This window comes from Rousettus aegyptiacus, unplaced genomic scaffold, assembly GCF_014176215.1.
Source record: "Rousettus aegyptiacus isolate mRouAeg1 unplaced genomic scaffold, mRouAeg1.p scaffold_m13_p_17, whole genome shotgun sequence".
NCBI classification, from domain to species: Eukaryota; Metazoa; Chordata; class Mammalia; order Chiroptera; family Pteropodidae; genus Rousettus; species Rousettus aegyptiacus.
The window spans coordinates 35,217,422-35,234,310 of NW_023416292.1; the positions used below are offsets into that span (position 1 = coordinate 35,217,422).

Sequence of the window (16,889 nt, forward strand, 5' to 3'; positions counted from 1 at the left end):
GAAGACAGTTCCCCAGCACCTCACGCACATCTTTCCTTTTACTTCCCAATAGTTAATGGCAAGATCAACTTCCAATTTCAGGCCTCGAAGCAGCCTGGTTTTCTCTTGTGCTTGGGCAGCCATGAAGCTATGTGGACGGCTGTGGCTGGTCCAAAGTCAAAGAAAGTTCTCATTTGTACTGCAAAGACAAGTAGAATACAAAGATTCCCTGGCAGTACTGGGAAAGTGAGATAACTTTGTTCTTAAAGTCAGTATCACATATGAAAGATTTCACAAGTATGAAAAAGAGTGAAGGGAATTAGTGCAGTTTTAGGTTTTTATAAATGAGAAGACTGCAATTTTTTGAACATCTACAAGGTGGGGCGGGGAACAATCAATGGTGGAGTTTACCTGGAATGAGACTAACTTTACCGTATGTGTAACTGCCAGCACAGCACAGAGCTCCGCAAAGCGAACTCAAGAACTATGCTAAGCAAACGGGTAACTATATGAAGTAGCTAGTCAAGCCAGGCAAGCAAAGCCCAGAGACCGCTGCAAACAGTGGCCCGGATATAAGAATGTGCACAAATGAATTAGAAGAAACAGCAGTTATTTTTAAATTACTCCAAAGTGTGCATATGATAAAACACAAATAGAATACATAAGAGAATAAAAAATATACAAGAGAACAGTTTTTTAAAAATTTGGTCCATCTATTCTTAGAATGTAGCACCTTGTGAAAATTAACAATCGATCAGTGAAATAATAAAATGGTATACTAAACTAGATTTAGAAATCAAACTGTCCAAGATGAAAAAGTCATCTGAAGATCCACTTATGAATACTTGTAAGAGTTCTTGGAATTTTCATGCCAAGAGGTGAAATCTGTTCTAAGACTAAATCTTATAAGGTTAGAGAAAACTGGCCATTAAGAAGCAAAATACTTCCTCTTTACAGAGAGCCTAATACATGGCAATTCTACAGCCCAAGGCTTTAATCAGGTGAAGATATGACTGTCAAAAAATAAAGCCATTATTGCTGTCCTTCCTGCTAGGGTCTATTAAAAACTGTTCTTTATTAAATTTTTTTTTTTTTTAGATGTGCTGATTTCTTAGATGGTCCTAGGCCTGGCCACCTCAATTCTGAAACATGATCTGTGACAATCTCCAGCATTCTCCACAGACAAGACACAAGGCAATTTTTAGTTTCTTTGATTACAAATATCAATCCTTTTTCTCCAGGCTAGTAGATATGATGTTTCATCCCCACATTCTGGCTCTGCTGTAAGAAAAAAATCTTTCATTTTAAAATACAAGTGATTTGCAAGGCTGATAATCAGAATAACCTTTTAGCCCACTGACCAAGAATCAATTTCTAAGATGGAGCCAGGTGATTTTTGACTTAAAGTATATTTGAAGACCACTGACTTATATCGTGTCGTCAAGGAATGTGCATTTAGATTAGTTATAAGGAATGGTGTGGCAGGGGAGGTGATCTTAATGTAAATATAGAACAAGTATAAATGGTGTAGTGGCAGAAAAGTGGAGAACTACTGTTTTTCATTAATAGAAGGGCTAAAAAAATGACCATATCAGATAGATGTATTCAAATGAAAATATAAAATGCATTTCAAAGTAAAATTAACTTTTTTGGATTATCTGTTATTTTGGGTTATCAACACCACCATTCCATTAGCCCAGACTACAAAAGGACTACAGTTAAAACAATGGACCAGGTCTCATTCCAGATGATCCTATTACAGAATACAATAAGAAAAAGATATATTCAAAATGAACAAGTACTATCGGCCTTATTTACATTGTGGGTATAAGTCAAACATCAACTGAAGCTAATGTTTTTTCTTTCAGATCCAATTTTCCCAACTCTAAACCCTATTAGATAATACAGTTTTCCATCTGCATAGTTATACTTTTCCGAAAAGGTGTAAGGGAAAAAAAACTACTAACAAAGGCACTGAACTACCGTGGCTTGATTTCTGAACCAGCTTTGATGATCGTAAAACTTATTTTTTTCTTTTAAACTAGTGAAAGGTCACATTAAAATATGAAATAGAATTCAATCCTAAAAGATTGGACCCTATAAGGCACTGCTCAAACTCCTGATATGGAATGCTCATAATGCATTCTCTTCAACCGCCTTCGTCCAATGGACCATTCAATATTTAATGACATTTGCTGTACATTGTACAAAAGGACCTGCAGGCTGAGGTGAACACAGCTCTCCACATGACCAAAATGTAAATTTGGAAAATGGATCAGGACTGCTTATTGCTTACACAGATATGACAAAGACCCCTCAGTCTGGCCAAGATTCAACAATACTATTACACCAAAAGACTAGACCTTCAGGAAACCCTTCTTCCTAAACCCATTTTCAGACAAAGGCTAAAGCACACTCAATGGGGGTAAAATGAAAATATTCCAGAGAGGACTAGTTACAAACAGGAACAAACCTGGACTCTTTACTCACCATTTTAATACTGCTGCCAACTATAACAGATTAAAATCTGTACACACGACAAAGTGGAAAAAGGTCCCAAAATGCAATAGTTTCAGCAAAAGAAGGCACTAACTAAGGATTACTACAATTAACATTGCTACAATAAAAACAACGGCAAACAGGGGTTTGGCACCACATTTACAAAGTAGAAGCATGCGCTATTAATACACTTCAGGTGTTTCCCAACAGAGACAGCCATGAAAAACAAGGGGCATCTTTTACAAAACTCCCCCAGGACAGACAGACAAGCAAGAATCAAAATGGTCAATTTAGTAGCCATGTAGCAGCAAAGTCACTGGTTCTGTTTGAAATTTAGTAGTTTGCATTTCTGACTGGCAGATGCCCTGTGTGTGTCTGACTTTATCATACTACAGAAGCATTTATCTAGTAATCAGCATAAACCAGGTTAACTTTCAACCCTAAGCTTTAAAAATAAAAAAAAATAAAAAAAATAAAAGAGCTAGAATCCTATTACAAAACTCTCCAATATAATTACCATTTAGAAACCATAATGGTACTTTCGACAAGATAGTAACATAAATTTCATCCCAAAATGCCATAATTATTGCCCCAATACTATGAAGGATTAAGTAACTACGGAAAAATTGTTTTGACCATATCAAGAGTTAAAAACAGAGTCCTACTAAGAGGAATATTTTCAGGATGATCTCATCATGTGCATAGTTAAGACTCTGTGTTTTAATAGATTCTTTTGCAAACAGGAAAATAAAATTTAGTAAAGTTATTCTTGATGAAAAAAAAACTTTAAAAAAGAACTATTGGTCATCTGTCAAGAAGGAAAAAAAAAGAGTAAGCTACATTTTGAAGTTCTGGAATGCAGCACCTCGACTTCACATCTGCCCTAAACATTTGAGATTATGAAATCCAAGTGATGTCTTGATGAGTGAATCATACTTTACAACTGTTCCAATTCCAATGTCTGACTTTAACATCTCATGTCAATTAAAGAGTTCCCTAATACAGAAGATTGTGCTAAACAGTGCTAAGATTCTGCATGCTGCTGCCATTCCCTGGTCCCGTTCATGCTTGCAGCTGCCCAATGAGACAGCAAGAGAAGTCTGGTCTCAACACTCCACACTGTAATAACTAGAAAAAAAGAACATTCTTAATTAGAGGAAGTTTACAAAATCAAGAGATATCACTTTAGCGCTATAACTAAATTGTTCAAAGTTTACCTTTCATTGACAGCCACACTCTTCAATAGAGTCCACATTCCTTTAAGTTGTTTTTAATGATGACATCTGTAACAGCATCAAAAACAAACTGCACATTCTTGGTGTCTGTGGCACAGGTGAAGTGGGTGTAGATCTCCTTGGTATCTTTTCTTCTGTTCAGATCTTCAAACTGGCACTGAATGTAAGCAGCTGCTTCTTCATATGTATTGGAACCTGAAGCAGACACCAAATATTCTCAGTTCAAATTATAACAGCTGCCTGAATTCAGCACTTAGTCAGGCCATCGCCATTTACTTATGAAGAGATGGAACATGACCCAATTGAATAGACATATTTCTATATTTCTATAATCATTAGATTTTTCTTGAAAGCAGAAAGTAAAACAAAATCATCACAAAGATCTAGGGAAACAAAACTTGAAGTTTCTCCTTCCCCTTTCAACTACTTATCAGCTAAAAAATCTAGGAAACGAGGGAAGGAAGAGGATACAGTAGTAGAATATACCTGCTTAAAAGGTCAGAGAGCCTGTGCTGCTTGGAGTGATCATGAAATAAACAATTCAAAAGGGTAAGCCATACTTCTTTTCAAAAATCATTCCAGTTTTAAAGGAGTTTAGCCTCAGAGCCTTATGACAATAATCTAAACTACCAAAGGTAAACTAAGAGATGCAAAGGGAAAAGGCCTTGAATTATATGCTTTTTGGTAGTAAATTTTGTCATATATAAGAATTATATCTCAATGAAGCTGTTATTTGTTAAAATGTAAGGGGGACCAAAAGTAAATTCCATTTCCAACATTTGTATGTAACAGTCCTAATCCCCTGCTTCCTACACCATCATGTCTACCTGTGAGCCTTTGGAGTAACCCTAGAGATTGGCTGCAGAGCCAGGGAAACTCAACAAAGACAACACACAGTTACTCCTGTGAACGAGAGGCCATTTTCAGTGACATTAAACATGACAAAAAAACACCAACAACTACATATATAAGAAAAGCTTAAAAAAGAACGGAATATTATTTAAACAGAATATTTAAAGAACCAAGGGAAGACAGCTTGGTAAGTGCTTGAAATAAGTTTCTTGAAAGCCACATCACTTTTTTAAATTTAAGAAGACAGATGATTGAAAATCGATTTTGTCTGGAAGGAACAGATAATTATACTTGGGAAATCGGGACTGTGAGGATCCTTAAGAATAAAGTCAACAGAAAATAGGCTTGGAAGTTTGCACACACATACACACACAGCCCCCCACCCCCACCCCACAAGGGGTATTGATATTGAAGGCACTTTGCTGCGTGTGAAGATTCCACGTTGGAACATTAATGTCAATCCTTTCACTTAAGATTTCTCTCTCATCCTAAAACTTGGCTACTTTCTGTATAAACTCACCTAGTTCTCACCTCCCGCCTCACTCTGAACAGAAGACCACATTTCCAACTTCCCTAAGAAACAGGCCATGGGGCTTAAACTGTAATTTCAACTTTGTAGTCCAACACCTCCCTTAAAAAGTTACCAATATGTGCACTAATTATTGCACTTTGGGCCTTAGAGATGTCTTCCTTCTGGTTCGAAATTCAATTGCTTTCCCTAGACTCTTTTCTTTTAAAGATGAGGTGAAATTCACTCAACATGTAGCTAACTATTTTAAAGTGTACAATACAGTGGCATTTCCTGTATTTACAATGTTATGAAACCACCACCTCTCCGTCCTTTCAAAAGTTTCAAAACCTTTTCGCCACCCCAAAAAAACACCCATTTCCATTAAGTAATCCCTCCCCATTCCTCTACTCTTCGCCCCCCAAACTCCTGGTAACCACCAACCAGTATTCTTTCTGTCTCTATGGACAGGCCTATTTTGGACGTATCATATAAAAGGAATTACACAAATGTGACCTTTTGTACTTGGCTACTTTCACTTAGCATCATGTTCACGAGGCTCATCTAAGTTGTCACTTTGCTCCATTTTATTGTTAAATAATACTCCATTGTATGGATTTACCATTCTGTACCTATTCATTATGCCTAGACTCTTGATTCCTTCTTTTCCCACCTGCTTACGAATCTTGCTCCACCAATTACATGCACTTTTTATAACCTCTCTTTTGCTATATACTCTTAAATCTCTCCTTCCCCTGTAATCCAAGCTGTTCAAGAGCAGGCTTGCACTTGCCTTCACTCCTTCGCTGCCTACTCAGTAATTTATTGTACCTGGCTGTATGCTCGTCACTCCACTGATAATGCTCTCAATAATGGTTAACTCCAGAGGCAGTTTTCAATGTGTGCCTTACTTTATTTTTCAGCACACATTGTTGACTGTTCCTCACTTTTTAAACTTTCCTTAGTTTCTGAAGCTTTGGCTCTCCTGGTTCTTCTCTTTGGATCCTATACAAATCTTTCTTTCCTGCTGACAGAGGCTGGTGTCTGCTCACATTTCATCCATGGTCCTTTTATCTCCTCATTCTGTATCATCACCCTATGTAATTCATTTCCATGTTGTATTTGCTCATGATCTCAAATCAATTTATCTTAACCCCCAACCTCTCCCTAAGCTCCAAGGCAATGTATATAAGTGCCTACTGTATATCTCCATCTGGATGTTCCAGATACTTCAAAATCAACATTCCCAAATAAGAATTCAGATGAATCAGCACCAATCAAGACAAAACTCTGAGAGTTCCTTTCTTTGACTTCCCACTTCCTTACCCCAGCCACACCATTTTACTCTACTCTACAGAAGGCATTTACAGTGTCTGCTCAGCAAGTAAGAGCTCCCTTTCCCTGGAAATACCCAAGTCTAACCTAAGAGCAGCCCCAGCAGTCGTATTTGTATCCCTGTCCTTGACTGACTGACTGAACTAAGTATTTCTTCCTGACTTAACCTTGGCCAGGATCTAGGAATCTGAACCTAGGGCCAACTGATCCAAGTCTAGCCTGGTCTTTTAAATGGAGGAGATATAGAAAATGTGGTAGGGCCATCTTTTATCACATAAACTGAGTAGTAAAAAAGTTGGTAAGGATAGAGAATAAAAATGACATGAAGAGAGGAGAAAAGAGATGAGGAAAAATGTGCTTCCAGAGTTAACAGCTTTCTATTTCCTTGTTCTAAGTACATTCTTAAGACATGTCTGCATTCTCGCCTTAGGCTTCTTTGGAATATCAATATCCCTATATCTTCACCAAAAATTTTTATTTGCATCCTACAAAGGATCCTTACTAATTCAACTCCCCTATTTTTATTGCATAATCTTTCTAAAGCTCAGTTCCTATTATATCACGTGCCCTAATTAAAATCCTTCGATGGCTCCCCACTGTCTCAGCATGAAAAACTAGGCCCTCCGTCAGCATCCATGGCCATCTCTCCAACCAGTCCTTTTTACCACTTAAAGCTCCAGCACTACCAAATTCCTTCTAGTTCTAGAAGAAATCATATGCTATTCTCTCTTCCTAAAAATGCTTTTATTCCCCTATCTGCATAGTGATTTCTAATTCCTCCTCTTACTGTCTCGCTCCAAGTGTCATTTTTTTCTAGAAAAAGATTATACTGACCCTACAGAAGTAACCACTGCTTCTGTTCCTCTTTAAGAAAAGGTCTTAATCACATGCTTAATGTTGACACCTCTACCCGTGAACGCTCTCTGTAAGGATACAGAGGCATTGTCCAAAACAAAAAATAGTTGTAGAAACATCACTGAAGTGCTGATCTAAGATGTGTACCTCCAAGAAAATCTCTCATGACGCCTTACCTGTGTATTCTGGGTAACAGATAGTTAATGGACTCCTCTTTATTTTTTCCTCAAAAAGGTCTTTCTTATTGAGGAACAGAATGATTGAAGTGTCTGTAAACCATTTGTTGTTACAAATGCTGTCAAACAGTTTCATGCTTTCATGCATTCGGTTCTGATAAAGAAATAAAGGATGATAGGTCATCAGCAAAAGGTAAAAGGGGATTAACTGTTCATGAAAAAACAGACCAATAAGTTTTAAAAGCATTGAATGGCACTCATGGAATTAAGTCAGACACTGATAACAACAAAAGCTGGGCCAGTCCTCATTTTTTGATTCTTAAGAGGCCAGGAGGGAAAAATAACTGGGTGACAAGAGGACTTAATCCTGCCCACATAACTCAGTGTGCTGTTTATATCTCTTAAAAGTTAATAGGGCATGGATCGTTATTTTGAAAATCTAATTTCACTGACAAGAGAAAAATTACGGATATTAAGTTTTGGTTCAATGAACACATGGATGCCCAAAATCTTCCTAAGAGTTATTTTCTATTTCCTCACTGCATTAGGACAGGCTTTTTACCAGTAGCTCCAACATACCATCTCCTCATCCTCAGCCAGAACAAGGTCATAATCACTGAGGGCCACACAGAAGATAATTGCTGTCACTCCCTCAAAACAATGAATCCACTTTTTTCGTTCTGATCTTTGGCCACCTACATCAAACATCCTGAGAAAGAAGAAAAAAAGCACAAATTCAGCGAGGTCACCCATACACTTTTCCCTAAATTGAAATACTCAGGGAACTTCACACTATTGTTTATTCTAAACCCCCTTTGTAATAGAAAAACAAATAGATAAAATGTAGTCAAAAGAGTTTCTGTAGTTAAAAGTAAAAGAGAACATGAGAAAACCAAATTTAAGAGTAACCAAAATTCTCATGTTATATATACATAATCGAGCTTCCTCTCTATCAAAGCTTATCTGATGCACCAAAAGTCAAAAGAAAAGGCACTGGAATGAATTAAGGGAAGAGAAAGAAGATAGAAAAAATAAAGAGCTGAATAATACAACTTGATAGTAACTAATATTTATTGTGTTTACCATAGTGCCAGACATATCTTAAGTACATTAACTCACTTAACCTTCATAATGCCCATTTCATAGATAAAGTGAGGCACAGATATGTTAAATAATTTGCCCAAGGGCACATGCTATTAACAAATGGGGACTGGATCTGAACCCGACACCCTGACTCCAACACCCTGACTCCAACACTCAAGCTCTTATCCACACTATCTGTCTTTCAAATGATTTACCTCTTTAGTTAAAAGAGAACAGTGAAAAAATATAAATCCCCAACCTGCATTCTGCTTCTATAGACTCTCCCTACTGATCCAAAAGTTTTCCTAACTTTTTCCTTTTTTTTTTTAACTGAAGTATAACTGAGGTATGTTTTCCTTACTTAAAAGGAAAAAAATATTTTAGAAATTATGAAAAAAAGTAAATTATATTTTCTGGACTCTAAGAACCCAATATCTAAAAACAAAACCAACGTTCCCTAACTCCAAGTCTTATTTGAACCTAATTAATAATAGCAAAGCCTCAATTATTCACACACTTCATGTTCCACTCTGGATTGGTTTTAGTCCACTGCTCCATTCTGGAGGTCTTATTTGATATCCAGAGTCAACTGCTTAACTTCTTGTCAACAGTGTCCTCATCCACCTCTTATAGTAAAAGGAACAACCACACAGCTTTGTCTTTAGCTGGTACTTGGGTCTGAGGGGATATGCAAACAAATGGGTAAATATCCTAAGAAATATGTTTGATGACAGTCATAAAATTTTTAAAGGTTGAACTCAATAAAGCTGGTTTAGTGTATCAGATCTACAGTGACTAGGGGTTTATTTCCACAGAATTCTTCCTCCAGAGATTAAGAGAAACAAGAGACAGTTAAGTAACTTCTCAATGTGTGTTTGAAAGAGAACAGTTATCTTATCTCTTCATGACCTAACTTTTTCTTTTGATTGATCTTGCAGTTATTTCTGACCTTTGGTCATGATACCTAAAATGATGCAATCGAAGCTGGCTTTAACACAGGGTCATATTATAGGTTTTAGGAAAGTTAACATATATTGTACCGTGGAAGTCTTTCAAGGGGAGATATCAATGATTTTAGTTAACTTCTCTATTTTCTTCTACAAAGTCCATAAATTTGGTCAAACACTATGAAGTTCCCAAGGTAGGCTTTTAAGTACATATGAACATTTACAATAGCATTCACTAACAGATCAACATTTTATAAACATTACCTCATAACTGAGAGGCAAGTAAGCAATTATACAATGCCTTGCATATAGTAGATGCTCAATAAATGTTTGAATAAATGGATAGTGGTTTTGCCTAGAGAGAAGAGGAAAAGGAAGAAATAATAGTACTTCATAGCAAGATATCTACATACGAACAATAAAGTGAGTGTAGCACATTAATAAGATCTGGCTACTGATGCTGACATAAGACTGGTAGGATTTACCAAACTAAAGATCAATCTATGACATCAACAAGAAAGTTTCCCGCTCTAAATAAAGGTCACAGTATTTAATTATAAATGGATCACTAATCTTATAGCACACAAAGAGATACCTTATTCTTATGGTTTCATGGGTGATGACTCATGTGGCCTTTCCTACTCCTATTAAATAAATTCACCAGTACTAAAGATAAGCAGTTCTATTCTATAAACATGCATCTGAACTGCTATTTTCCTGTACCAAGTTTCAAATCCATTTTTGTGTATTAAGATTTCAAGACCTCAACTGGTATCTAGTAATACCTAAACTCTGAGTGGACTGAACAAATCCTCTGAAGCAAGTGTTTTCAGAGAAAGGAAAAATGAGAAGATCTGAGCTAGAAGTTTCATTTGCATTAAAAAAGAAATAAAAACATTAACTGATTTTAAAAAGTGACATTTGTGTGCAACAATACTCAAAAGTATAATGATGTAGCTAAAAAGAACATTTTATATATATATATATATATATATATATATATATATATATATATTTAAATATATATTGAAGGGGAGAAGAGTTTACTCCTCATCTCAAAGGTCACAAAAGCAGAAAACAGGAACCAAAAAGATAGTTCTAATATTTACAAAAGATCATTGATGCAGAGACAAGCTGAAGCCTATTTGAGTTACTAATGCTGGTAATAAAATCCTCCATATTAGAATCCTAGAATTTGCTCTAAGACAATCACTGTTTATGTCATCACACTGCACGTGATAGCTCTCGCCCTAGCTCGATTTCCCATTCTGCACTGTGTTAAGAACTCAGTTGTGCAGGATACTGTGCACAAATTGGTCCAAGAGCCATGACAACATCGGCCCCATTCCATTAAACTTAAAAAGAAACACAATCCAGTAAGAAAGGATTGACACTGGTTAAGAAAAGAATTTCTATTTTAAAACCGAAATGGCAGAACAAAGCCACACAGCTAAACCAAAAAACTGGTTTTCTATCCTTTTACAGTATTGTTGTTACCCTTCTAAACAACAAACATTTAATACCTGTTTTGGTGATTCCAACAAAAATGCAGCAGAAAAGAATAAAATTAAAAGAAGATAAATTGGTAACCATACAATTACTTTTACTGATATTGAAGTTATAATTTAATTGTGAATTTAAGTTCCTCCAAAAGACAAAAAGATTTGATGCTATTGGGAGAAAAAAGGAATGTCTGGGCCCCCAAAGACATTTATACTGGCTGATATATATAGTGGTAAGTTTCTAAACCAAGGAATATTGCCTAGAGAAATTTTACCCTGATTAAGAGACACTAACTAAAGGAAAGATACTTGGGTTTGGCACATCTAGCATTAAGGCTAGTAACTTACTTGAAGTACAGCTCTTTGAAGGTGAAATGTGTTTCCACAATGCCTGTGGTCTTCACTCTTGTTCGCAGGACATCTTGCTGAGTTGGAATGTAGCTGGTTTGGGATATTCTATCCAAATCATTTAGGTAACTAAATAAAACACACATTTTATTTTTAACTGGTGAAGCCAACCATGTGCAGAGCAGTCAACAGACAAAACTAGTTCTTTGCTAAAAGTAGATTCTGTACCTGTCACTAAAGTGGCAAAACAAAATCAGAGCTTCAGTATCAGAGAAATAACAAGAAAAATGTGAACCTAGTGCAGGACAATTAAAGAAAGTTCTATATATACCACACAATGAACTATGCGTTGCACAGTTCAAAAACCAAACCAAAACAAAAGCCTTCTGACATTTAAAGTTAATGGGTCATTTGTATGTTCAAACATTTGATAAAACATTAGAGAACAGTATTTGATTTACTAAAATTTTAAAAATCATGCTCCATGAATAGTTGTTTTCATTCATAAAACAAAAGTTGTGGGCTTTTTTTTAATCTAAGCCAAAAAAAAAAAAAAAACTCGTAAATACCTTCAAAGAAATTTAATTTGTCAATAAAATAATTAAAAGACTGCTTCAAACCTACATTAAATTCTTCACGATTTCAGGGTCCCTAAAGATTTCATTGGCTAGAGAAGTGAAGAACGGGTGGTACCACTGTACATGAATTATTAATAATCTTCTATAAAACTAAGTACTATCTTAATGTGAAAGAATCAGTCAAGCTTAGATCAACAACAATGCAAAAAATTCTATAAATCATTATATCTTCAGGTGTAGCTGAAGGATTCAGGGCTTACTGATGAAAAAAATTACGATCTAGTTTTGATGACTACTGGAAGAATTATTTAAACTACCAATAGCTGCAATTACTATCATTAAAAGATGGACAAGAATCCTGAAATGATTCTAAAGTCAAATTTTTATTTAAAGAATAAGTATTTTTTTTAATGTCATTTAATTTCTTCTTACATAAACTTAAGTTAGAATGAAGATGGGAAAAGTAGGAAAATATAATAATAGAGAAAATACCTTAATGCTTAGGTGTCTTCATTTTAGTAAAGAAATGGATACAAGTAAGAACTCACCAAGCCCCAAACATGCACGTTAAAAAAACATATTCTGAATATAGTTCTTATAAATAAAGATGTTGTAAAAGAAGCAAAACAGGATGGCATGTAATAGCTTAACAAAAGTATTAATTACAAATTTTCTAAAACTTAGTAACACTTGAGAATTTCCTTGACAAGTAGATGCTTCAACTTCATTCCAAGACTCAACATACTCTTCCTATATAAAGTCTGCTACTGTGATCTGGTGAAAGATTTCTAAGTGGTGACTAGTACGAGAAAAATCCATATTGCAACCCAGTCAGAGAGAGTCAGATCCATAAAAAGGGATATCAGAATTTTAAATTTCCCCTTAGCTGGCAATCCATGCAAAGCCCTTATGCAGAGGGAACTTACTGAGCTGGAAGAGATCCAGGATGCAGCTGCAACAGATTTTTCTCCTCTTTCACTTGCTTATTATAAACTTTCACAGAGCTGCTTGCATGGTGCCAAGTCTCCCATTTACATTCCAAGAGGAAACATTTTTCTCCAAGTCATAAAAAATGTCTAAGGGCTCTACAACTGAACTGAAACAATCTTTGTAAGAGATCCTACGGACTTCTAAGAGTGTCTGTTACTTAAACACTTCCTTAAGGATGGACATGAGTCACCAAGTTATTTTCTGTTATATTTCCACAGAGGAAAACTACTTACTATGAAGCAGAATCATTGAGCTGATATTCTCTGGATCTGCAGAAGCAAGCCTGCACCCCACCATCTCGCCATAATCGTTTAATCACTCCTGCTAGTTCCGGAGTCATGACTCCTTCTTCAGCACTGCCAGCTAAAACAAACAACTGCCGGGCATCATCCTGAAGAAAGAGAGACACATGATTCTCCATTTCTTAAAGACCCGACAAGAACACCTTTAAAACACACACATACGCACGCGTGCATGCGAGCACATACACAGTTATATTATTTTAAAAGAGGCATTAAAGAGACCTTTCCTGGCAGGCAGTCTGAGAGAATTTACAGTGAAGTCGCCCCCTTTCTCAGTCCACTACAGTCATAGTGCAGAGCTGAGCTGAGGGATGACTTCACTGCCCCTACATTGTCTCCTCCTGCAAAGATCTCTTCTGACAGGCCTAAAAATCTCCATCCTGGTTATTCAATTTCTAAAAGAAAAAAAAAACTGGCCCATGAGACAGACACATGTAATTCACTCCCATTCTGTTCAAGGAAGCCTACAATAAAAATGGAAATGAAAGGACTAGCGCATAAGAGGTGAAGTCTAAACACGTCAAAGTGAGTAAAGCGAATGTAAGGAAAAACTGTTCTCTTCTTCCCCCTGCAGTTCAGAGAGAAGAACAGGAAGAAGCGGAGACGGGCACTTAAAATGTCTGGAAGCCTGGTGGGGGAAACAAATCCCTCAGGGAAAATTCAGTCTCTAGATTTCCCCAAAGGAATACTCTTCCTCTAAGTAAGATAGGAGGGAAAAGGCAGCAGGGGGAAAAGAAAGCTGCAAAGAGAGATGTGAGCAAAACTTTGAGTCATGAACGTAGCTTTATAAGTGGTAACAGTTTTTAAACCTAAAACATGGGAGGGAGAGAGGACCGGAAAGGGCTATGAAAACTGTGACTTGTTTTGTTTTATTCTTCTTGTCAGATAGTGTAAAAATGAGGTCTCATGGGATGATTGCCTCACCTCAGTTTAATATTCATCTGCCTCTGGAGATTTCCAAGTAACTGTAACAATGCAGATACTAAAAAAGCATTTAGTTAGTAAAGAAAAAGTAAAGGAGAAAGAAGAGCAATCGACTGTATCACTAGGAGTCATCAGGACAATAAACTAGCAAGCAAAAAGAACTTCAGAACGTAGGTGAAGTCACAGCCCCAAACTCCTCAGACTTGTGTGTCCATGTAAGCAAAGCAAAACGAATCTAACCAGAGTGTGCCCCAATCAATTCTGCCAAACTCAGGGTCTTCTGCCTTAATGACTCACCGAGTAATAGTCCTTTAAGATACTTTCCTCTATTCTTTCTAATAATACTTTAGGCCCAATTCTCTTAGAAACTTTATCTAACACCTACATCCCCTTCCTTCCTCTCTTTTCAGAGATAAAAATTATAAATTAACAAATGACTGAAAAGCTGAAAAAGTACGGAAATTGGCAAACACACTCAACAGTGAGCACGTCCTTCTACGTATACGGCAGAGTGCTTTATTTAACATTTCAGTCCCTTGGTTTTGCAATCTGACCTATACTCATGCAGACGTTAAAAAAAAAAACCTCAATAGGCATTACTTTCTAAAAAATAATACCATGAATCTAATTTTAGAAACTTTAAAATAGAGCTATTGCTACATAATTTTGCTGTTCTGACTTTGTAAACACTGCTTTAGGAGGAAGCATTTTTCCCTTACCACTCAATCTCTTTCGCTAACCAATCTTGCTTCCCCACAATAAACCTTCTTTATAGGTCTATAAAGAGGTCACACTCTACAATGAACATCATACCTTCACCCTATCCCACGTCTATTCTACATCCAACTCTAGTCTTTTCCATTCTCTCTAACCGACCATAAAAAAAAAAGAGAGAAAGATAAGAGGTGCTATAAATATAAATTCTTAACATATGAAAAAAGAAACTTCAAAAAATTATATAGGATTGTAGATTAGGATGGGTGGATGCTGGAAAGCTAATTGATTCAGACCCGAAAGGAATAATGTCAAATGTACCTGGTAAAATAGGAGTGTTAGGACCCAAAGATTAATGACACTGATTTGATAAACCAAAGAAATGAAAGGAGAAAGGTTGCTATGATCTGAACAATTGCGTCTCTCCAAAATTCATGTTGAAATCCTAATGCCCAATGTGATGGTATTAGGAGGTGGGGCCTTTGGGAAGTGCTTAGGTCAAGAGGGTAGAGCCCTCATTAATAGGATTAGTGCCCTTATAAAAGAGACCCCAGAAAGATCCCTTCCTCTTCTACCATGTGAGGACACAGCAAGACACCTACAACCTGGAGAGGGCCCCCACCCAACCATGCTGGCACTCGATCTTGGACTTCCAGCCTCCAGAAGTGTGAGAAATAAATATCTGTTGTTTAGAAGCTACCGAGTCTATGGTAATTTGTTATAGCAGCCCACATGGACTAAGACAGAAAATGTCAATTTCATCTGGTGACAAAGGAGTGTCAAGACCCAAAGATTAATAACAACTTATTTGATAAATGTAAACAAATGAAAGGAGGAACGATGAAGAGATATAAAGGTGAGAAATAAAAAAAAGGAAGGAACTAAGAGAAGTAAATAACTGAGGTGGAGAAAAAGCCAACAAAGAAAGGGAAGAGAATAACACAATATTACTGACCCGTTATCGGGCACAGCAAATACGACAGAGAAGTAGAGTTAGTTCATAGGAAAAAAAATGAGAAAAAGGAGGGGAAAAAATAAGAACACAGGAGAGGCCTGGTAGAAAGAGGAAAATATGGAAAAGAAGGAAAACAGGCGGTAAGAGAATAGAAAGGAGTAAGACAAAGAGACTTTATTCTTGCGTCATCTATCGTGTTTCCCCTGTTCAATGGCTTAGAAAAATAGTCTCTCATTTTTTGTGATATGGCACCTTTTTACAAAAACATAAGTCATGCCTCTCACACTTCCCTTCTTTTGCTATCTTCCCTCCATCTTTTTACAACCCTTACTCTAACTCCTCTTCCCTATGCCATTTCTAAGACTTCCCAGTCCAATATCACCCAATTATAACCACCCTTGTACTATATTTCCCTTCAATTTTTCCCCTTATTTACTGAATATTAATTTGCATTTGATGAGTTGAGAGTTGCTAAGCAGAGTCCCTAAGCTACTTCACCAACATATAGGTTTGCCTTCCCAGGTCACTTCCTTTTATTGCCCATAGTGCCTAAGTATGACACACTGATGATCACAGCTGATCTTTATTTCTAGAAAATCATCCTGTACATTCCCAGCCTTCTCTTGGAATTTAGCTGATGATATAAAAGATGCCCTACCTTCATTTTGGCTCTCTCCCCACTGCAATAAATATCTTAATTTACAAACTAGACCTCAGGCACACTAAGTATTATAACTAATTTACACGATTTTTGATCTCTGATATGTGCAAGAATTATATTAGACATGATAGAATCCAATTCTATAGTCTATAGTTCAATGTAGTACAGGGATATAGTATCCCTGAGTACCTTAAAACTGCCTCTAAAATTCAGACTTAGTATTCATATCCTTACCAAGTTTATTCTGGGAGAATCATATTTACCTTTAATCTCTACACCCCAGAAAACAGAGCTACACACCATGGGAACCTCTTTTAGATTATACCAATTTACTATCATTTGTTACTATAATATAGAAAAACAGCGCTGTAAGAGAAGCGGTGAATAAAACAGTTATCACAAAACCGACAGTATAGCCGCAGAATCCCTTTTCCTAGGCTCTTCTT

At 36.4% G+C, this 16,889-nt stretch overlaps 1 protein-coding gene across 1 annotated transcript in view; it reads right to left on the reverse strand.

Moving 5' to 3' along the window:
* Nucleotides 1-588: 588 nt before the first annotated feature.
* The window catches only part of GNAI3 (G protein subunit alpha i3), a 32,861-nt gene continuing 16,560 nt past the window's right edge, over nt 589-16,889 (reverse strand). The window contains exons 4-9 of the mRNA XM_016155588.2: nt 13,121-13,278; nt 11,320-11,448; nt 8,019-8,148; nt 7,440-7,593; nt 3,696-3,908; nt 589-3,606 (exon numbers count right to left, since the gene is read on the reverse strand). Coding sequence (XP_016011074.1) covers nt 3,718-3,908; nt 7,440-7,593; nt 8,019-8,148; nt 11,320-11,448; nt 13,121-13,278 — 762 coding nt within the window. The 3' untranslated portion in view covers nt 589-3,606; nt 3,696-3,717. The remainder of the gene's footprint in view (nt 3,607-3,695; nt 3,909-7,439; nt 7,594-8,018; nt 8,149-11,319; nt 11,449-13,120; nt 13,279-16,889) is intronic.